The 7,096-nt window shown below is 36.5% G+C and overlaps 1 protein-coding gene across 2 annotated transcripts in view; it reads left to right on the top strand.

The window, feature by feature from the left end:
* Positions 1 to 4,037: 4,037 nt before the first annotated feature.
* LOC145117215 (putative WD repeat-containing protein C2A9.03) overlaps positions 4,038 to 7,096 on the top strand; it is a 3,427-nt gene continuing 368 nt past the window's right edge. Inside the window, exons 1-11 of one of the 2 annotated variants that reach the window (XM_079053521.1) lie at positions 4,038 to 4,302; positions 4,526 to 4,678; positions 5,076 to 5,215; positions 5,299 to 5,466; positions 5,537 to 5,623; positions 5,695 to 5,829; positions 5,907 to 6,017; positions 6,095 to 6,186; positions 6,247 to 6,352; positions 6,444 to 6,530; positions 6,609 to 7,096. The exon at positions 6,609 to 7,096 is cut by the window's right edge and continues 368 nt beyond it. In XM_079053521.1, the coding sequence (XP_078909647.1) occupies positions 5,081 to 5,215; positions 5,299 to 5,466; positions 5,537 to 5,623; positions 5,695 to 5,829; positions 5,907 to 6,017; positions 6,095 to 6,186; positions 6,247 to 6,352; positions 6,444 to 6,530; positions 6,609 to 7,025 (1,338 nt within the window). In that variant the 5' untranslated portion in view covers positions 4,038 to 4,302; positions 4,526 to 4,678; positions 5,076 to 5,080 and the 3' untranslated portion in view covers positions 7,026 to 7,096. The remainder of the gene's footprint in view (positions 4,303 to 4,525; positions 4,679 to 5,075; positions 5,216 to 5,298; positions 5,467 to 5,536; positions 5,624 to 5,694; positions 5,830 to 5,906; positions 6,018 to 6,094; positions 6,187 to 6,246; positions 6,353 to 6,443; positions 6,531 to 6,608) is intronic. The other variant, XM_079053520.1, reaches the window with a different exon arrangement.

The following is a 7,096-nucleotide window of genomic DNA, read 5'->3' as shown; positions in this document are numbered from 1 at the left end:
ATCGTTGCTGCCTTTCTCGATCACCAAACAACCCAATGTCGGGGCTTTGTCACCGAAAACCAATGGCAAACCCCACATCCCGCTGCTTCCATTCTCTTTTCTTCTTCTCTTCGATCCAGCCAAGCACCAAAGGTGCCCCATCTTCAACCCCCGATCGCATTGTTGCATCCACCGAGACCGACGACCCACCCCTTGTTGCCTCCTCCTTTCCTCCTCTTCAGCCTCGTCGACCCTGAAGACGATCCCATCGCCATCACGACGGTCGACCACAGACATCGCCGACTGCCTTCACTTCCTTCCTACGTCTTTCATCGACCTTGCTGCTTTCGATTCTTTGTTTTCTACGGTCCCGTCAAGTGACGCCTTGGAGGGTTTTGGTGATGGCAAGGTTCGATGATGATATTAGGTCAACGAAATAGAGAGGCAGAGAGTAATTATAGGAGTTTACAAAATTAGGGTAATGTTTATTTACCTTAATACCCTTTATAATTTTCTTTAATTTAAAAATTAAATTTTAAATGTATTAATAATTAGAAAAATAACAATTAATTATAGCCACACATCTTAATAATTGGATGGTCCAGATCTGTTCTCGCGTTCTAAACCTTTTAGGTGTTCTCATTTGATCCTACTCATATATATATATATATATATATATATATATATATATATATATGTAGAGAGAGAGAGGGGTAGGTTCCGTTGAGATTAAAAATCAAATAGAGATCTTGAGATTCAACCTCAGCCACATATTTCACATCTGTCGCACTAACCTTCCGGCGTACCAGCGCGGCAGACATGTTATAATCATAAATGATTATATAGCGCCACTCATTCCTTTCTCCTCCGCCACCACAATCGCCACCGCCACCACCACTACCACCACCTCTGACACCATCCGACCCCACTATTGTCATCTTCGTCACTTATACCACCGCCACCTCTGTGATCACCACCTCTTATGCTACCAGTTGTTATAATCATATATGATTACTCAATCTGTGAACAGAGATGTATGTATAATCATTTACACACACACACACACACACACACACATATATATATATATATATATATATATATATATATATATATATATATAGGGTGAGGTTCAATAGAGAACCATAATTAACCAAGGAACCAATCTTTTTTCAACTTTTAGAACTTATTTTTTATCAAAAAAAAAACTAAAAATACAGAAATTCATAATGTGAGGGTAATTTGGTCTTTTCAGGTAGTAGGGACTGAATTTGTGACCACGGGTAAACCATATGGACCACTGATGTAATTTTGGCGGTGGCGGTGGTGGTGGTGATGGCAGATGGTAGGTGGCTTTATGGTATTGGGTGAGTATTTTCTAATAAATAAAACATTAATTTAAAACGAAAAAGAGAAATATATATTAATAAAAAAATCGGATTAGGAGTAAAAAAGTAATTTCGGTTTCCATCGTTGTCCTCAATGTGTTAAATCTGGTAAACCACAGGGACCAAAAAAGACAAAAAGGAAACAACTTTAAAATGACTCAAATATAGTTGAGGGACCATTTCTGCCAAAAAACACCATGTTTATTGTTAAAATTTTTCACATCTTTAATATATATACTATATACTGTTAAAAATTTTCACATCTTTAATATATATATATATATATATATATATATATATATATATATATATATATATATATATATATATAATAATTATTCAAATAATTGACAATATTGATCATGGCCCAAAAGTCAAGGTTTAATTTATAAGACACATTTTAACGAAATTGATAAAAGTTTGAGGGCTTAAGTTGTTAATGTGGAAACTATATATTATAGAATACGACTAAATACTAATAATATGTAATAAAAGGTGAGGTTTATGAAAAATTCAAACCAGAGTGAAATGGTTGTTTGTGAACAAAAGCATAAAGGTGAAGGGTCAATGTTGTAAGTAGAAATACTAATAATATGTAATAAAAGGCGAGAGTTATGAAAAATTCAAACCAAAGTTAAAGGGTTGTTTGTGAACAAAAGCATAAAGGTGAAGGGTCAATGTTGTAAGTAGTGGAGGATCAAAAGAGACCAAAAATGTGTCACTTTACTGTTAAAATTTTTCACAATCTTAATATATATAAGGTTGCACGGTGTGGCTGCGGTCTGGGACCGCGGTTCGTGCCACCTGGACCGCGCACACCGCCCCCAGGCCGCGGTCTGGTGCGGTCTCGGCCGCAGTGCGGTCCTTTAGTGTCGCGTTTTATGATTGGTTGATAGAATATGGGAAGGATCGACCGGTTGTTGGGTATTTAATTTTTTTTTTTTTTTTGCTTTTGCTTTTGCTTTTGCTTTCCTATATATATATATATATATATATATATATATATATATATATATATATATATATATATATATATATATATATATATATATATATATATATATATATATATATATATCAACTTCATTTTTTTTTCACAATACAATCTCTTCTCTCTCTCAAAAGTTTTTTTTTTTTTAAATCACCACTCTCTCAAAAATGTCATCTTCTTCATCGTCTGACGAATTTCAGACTATTTTTGATACCGCTATCGTCTGAAAAATTTCATGTGTGTGGTTTTCGTGTTTTTTTTTTTTTTTTTTTTTTTTTTTTGGTAATGCAATGTAATGTTTTTTTTAATTTTCAAGTAATGAAAAATTATGTTTTTTTATTAAAATAGAAGTTTTATTAAATTAAAATAGTTAAAAAAAAGAAGTTTTATTAAATTAAAATAGTTAAAAAAAACAAAAAACAAAAAAAAAGTGTGGCACTACTCCCTTGGTGTGGCAAGAAACCACACTTGAGTGGTAAAATATGACATGACGCTTATGTGGCGGGGGAGGGAGTGTGGTGTCGGTGACACCACTTCTTCCTAGGCCTAGCAATTGGGTTGGGTTCGGGTTAACGGGTCACGAGTTGGCGGGTTGGCGGGTCAGAAAACATAAACTCAACCCAACCCATATAATATATGGGTTGGCGGGTCACGGGTTGACGGGTTTAAAACCTCAACCCAACCCAACCCATATAACCTGTTTAAGTATATGGGTTCGCGGGTTCACATGTTAATGGGTTGAACCCAACCCGCATAACTCGTTTAATAAATAAGCTACACATTTAAAAAAATGAGGTTTTTTCAACATAAAGTCATAAAGTGATTAAAGTCATTAAAATCAAGAAAATGGTTTCCAACATAAAGTCATAAAAGTCATTAACATCCAAATAAAATAGAAAAATAAGCAAGTGAGTGAGAGTGGTCGATTTGTGTGTTTTCCGACTTTTCTCCCATCAGTTGGTGGTGTGTGAGCTGAGTAGCCAATGAGTTGACGGCATGTAGGCGAGGGATAGTAGGCGACCGGAGAATCGGCGATGAACGGGTGAAGGGGTGAGGACGTGAGGAGCGGCCGCCAGCTAGTGGTGGTATGGTGGATGCGTTCTTCATTCGTGACTCATGAATATCTAAAAATGATGACATGTGTGTTTTCTTTTTTGATTACGACTCCGCAAACACAAACTAGCCACATACGCATACGGAAGGAATACAATGATACTGAATATTACGAATATGAAAGGAAATCAGATTTCATTAATAATTAAATATATCTATTTTTTTTTAAATATATATATATATATATATATATATATATATATATATATATATATATACGGGTTGGCGGGTTGACCCGCGAACCCAAACAGGTAATTCAACCCAACCCATGAAATAAATAGGTTGGCGGGTTAGCGGGTTGGTGGGTTGGCGGGTCAAAAATCTCAACCCAAACCCGTTTATTTTCGGGTTGGGTCAGTATCGGGTTACGGGTTGGGTCGAGAGTTGACACCCCTACTTCCTCCAGCCTAATAATTAAAGTAGCAAGTCAACAATTCCGGATTTACACATGTAGTCATCCAAGAATAAGATTAAACGGCGTTTAGTTTAGGAGGGTGAATTAGCGGTTATTGGTAAGGGGTAAAATGGGCGGGGTTGGTGAGCAGATATCAAACGATCAGATGATCTAAACAAGTCCCTTTCCGACGCTCTTCAATTTCCCCTTAATATTGATTAGATGTCGTTTTGCCCAACCACTAGATACAGATAGATACCCTTCTCTCTCTCTCTCTCTCTCTCTCTCTCTCTCTCTCTTTTGATTTTCTTCACAAACCTATCAGACAATATCCGCCGGTGGTTTCATGATTTCGTATTAATAAATCATACCCTGATACCGAATTGTTCGATTAAACAGACTTCAGTTGTCATTTTGCTCCTCCAAATCGGAAAAAGGTTCGTTGGTTATCTTGATCATCGTGTAATGTTGCTTTTTCTGTCACGGTTTTTTTCTTTTTTTTTATCCTCGTCATTCCTCGGCGGTGAAAAAATTACTGTTCGTATCTGTTTTTAGATGCATATGCTTGACGTTCGTGATAGGTATATATTGGCTTAACATGAATTAGGTTTTTTTTCCTCTATGTTTATAAGCCCTTTCTATTGATTTTTTCTTTGTCAGAAAAGAAGCCCATAATTTGCGTTGAAAGCGTCAAATGGTTTGCTTTTGCTGAAATTTAGCAAGTTTTGTTCTGATCCAAGCGGAATAAAGTGTTTGACTACATGCCACTATAATAATTGGAAGAAAAAATTAATCCATTAGAGAGTTGCAAAGGTAAACGTGTGTTGGTATCAGTTTTGGGAAATAGTAGGAATTTCAAAAGTAAAAGTGGGCTCCTTTTTTGGGAAGTGTCTTTCTGATTTCTTATTGATGGTGTAACTTGTAAGGAGGTTTCAAAGATGTAACTGGATATTTCATTTGGAAGCTTATATCTTGTGTTGGGGAATTTTGCTTCAACTGGCAAACTAAAATATTTAAGTCATCTTGTAATTGGTTTCATATGTTTAATCAGCTATAAATTGAGGAATCAAGCATACATGTTCTTTGTTAGTCTTCCTAGTTTGTGATACTTGCTGGAATTAATATATTTTGCCTTGATGATGAGGTGGAGGTGGAATTATACTTGAGAAAGAAATATATGTAATGTGTTTTTGGTTTCCTTTGTGAGCAGAGATCATGTCACATCAGCAAGAAGATGATGAGTATGTGGGTGATGAATATGAAATGGAAGATGTAGATGATAACATGGAGGAGGAGTTTCATGGCAGAGATGTTGGGTCAGACTCTGATGTGGACGAATATGATTACATGGTATGTATATTTGTATTACATGGGTATGGATTGAATATTGATGGATGGTAATAATTAAGTAAGTTTGTTTGCGTGGAGTGTAGAATAATAAGTTGGCAGATACATGCGCTGCCCAGGCAAGAAAAGGCAAAGATATTCAAGGTATTCCCTGGGAAAGGCTGAGCATCACTAGGGACAAATATAGGCAAACTAGACTTGAACAGTATAAGAACTATGAAAATATTCCTCAGTCTGGGGAGGCTTCAGAAAAGGTATGTGATTCTGAGTTTATTTGAATAATATTAATTACAGAAAAAAGAGTAATTGATGTCAACAATTCAGGCATGCAAAGTCACCAACAAAACAGGCCTGTACTACGACTTCAGACGGAATTCAAGATCTGTAAAATCGACAATACTTCACTTTCAGGTATTTATTGGAATGAAATAAGCCTAATTTGGTGATTTTATTCATAACATTCATTCTTTTTGGTGATTTAGTTGAGAAACCTAGTATGGGCTACATCGAAGCATGATGTGTACCTAATGTCACATTTTTCTGTCATCCATTGGTCCTCCTTAACTTGCAACAAGTCTGAAGTCCTTAATGTATCAGGGCATGTGGCACCATGTGAGGTGAGTCATGATGTGCAGAGGGGTTTGATTTGATTGTTTTTTACTTTTGAAATAATGAAAAATATATTATATTGCAGAAACACCCTGGAAGTCTACTGGAGGGATTTACTCAGACCCAAGTTAGCACAATGGCAGTAAAAGATAATTTGCTAGTTGCTGGAGGATTCCAAGGAGAACTTATATGCAAGGCAAGATCTAGGTTTACATAATTACATGGTTTCTTTATATAATTCTAAACATGAGATTTCCTTGTTAATGAGTGCAGTATTTAGATAGACCTGGAGTTTGCTTCTGCTCGAGGACAACTTACGATGATAATGCTATTACTAATGCTCTGGACATTTATACTACCCCAAGGTATATGTATTATGTATTATGTTGTGCTGAACCAACCTTGATTGTTCCATGATGATGCAGTGGTGCAGTTCATTTTACAGCCTCAAACAATGATTGTGGAGTTCGTGAATTCGATATGGAAAATTTTCAGATGACTAAGCACTTGCGTTTTCCTTGGCCGGTCAATGTACTCTATCTACCTCTCTTGCTGTCTTTGATATTGTTGTTTCCATGATATTTTTTGTTATTGTGTTATGAACTTATGATATGATATGCAGCACACTTCCATTAGCCCTGATGGAAAGCTTCTTATAATTGTTGGAGACAGTCCTGAAGGAATGTTGGTGGACTCGAGCTCCGGAAAGGTAAGTAATAGAGTCAATTAATTAATTATAAATTTTGTAATATGGTAAATAAATGCATGAAAAATATGATGGATGCAGACGGTTGCATCCTTGCACGGACACTTGGATTTCTCATTTGCATCAGCATGGAATCCGGATGGGTATGGGTTTGCAACAGGGAACCAGGACAAAACCTGCAGAATTTGGGATATCAGACACGTATCAAAATCCGTAACCGCGTTAAAAGCCAATCTTGGAGCCATTAGATCCATCCGTTACTCCTCAGATGGTCGCTTCATGGCAATGGCAGAACCTGCTGACTTTGTTCATGTGTTTGATGTCAGAGGCGGCTGTTATGACAAGGAACAGGAAATTGATTTTTTTGGTGAGATATCCGGCACTTCATTCAGTCCCGATACCGACTCCCTTTTCATAGGAGTATGGGATCGCACGTATGGCAGTCTCCTCGAGTTTGGCCGCAGACACAATTACTCTTACTTGGATTCCCTAATTTGATTTTCGTCCTGTATCCTATCATTTTTTTTCTCCTCAAGCCTCAAACAAACACAAACATGGCATGTGTCATG

This window comes from Lactuca virosa, chromosome 5 (assembly GCF_052849685.1).
Source record: "Lactuca virosa cultivar CGN04683 chromosome 5, Lactuca_virosa_CGN04683_v6, whole genome shotgun sequence".
NCBI lineage: Eukaryota > Viridiplantae > Streptophyta > Magnoliopsida > Asterales > Asteraceae > Lactuca > Lactuca virosa.
The sequence above is the reverse complement of the archived record's forward strand: the minus strand, read 5'-3'. Positions and strand labels throughout refer to the sequence as shown.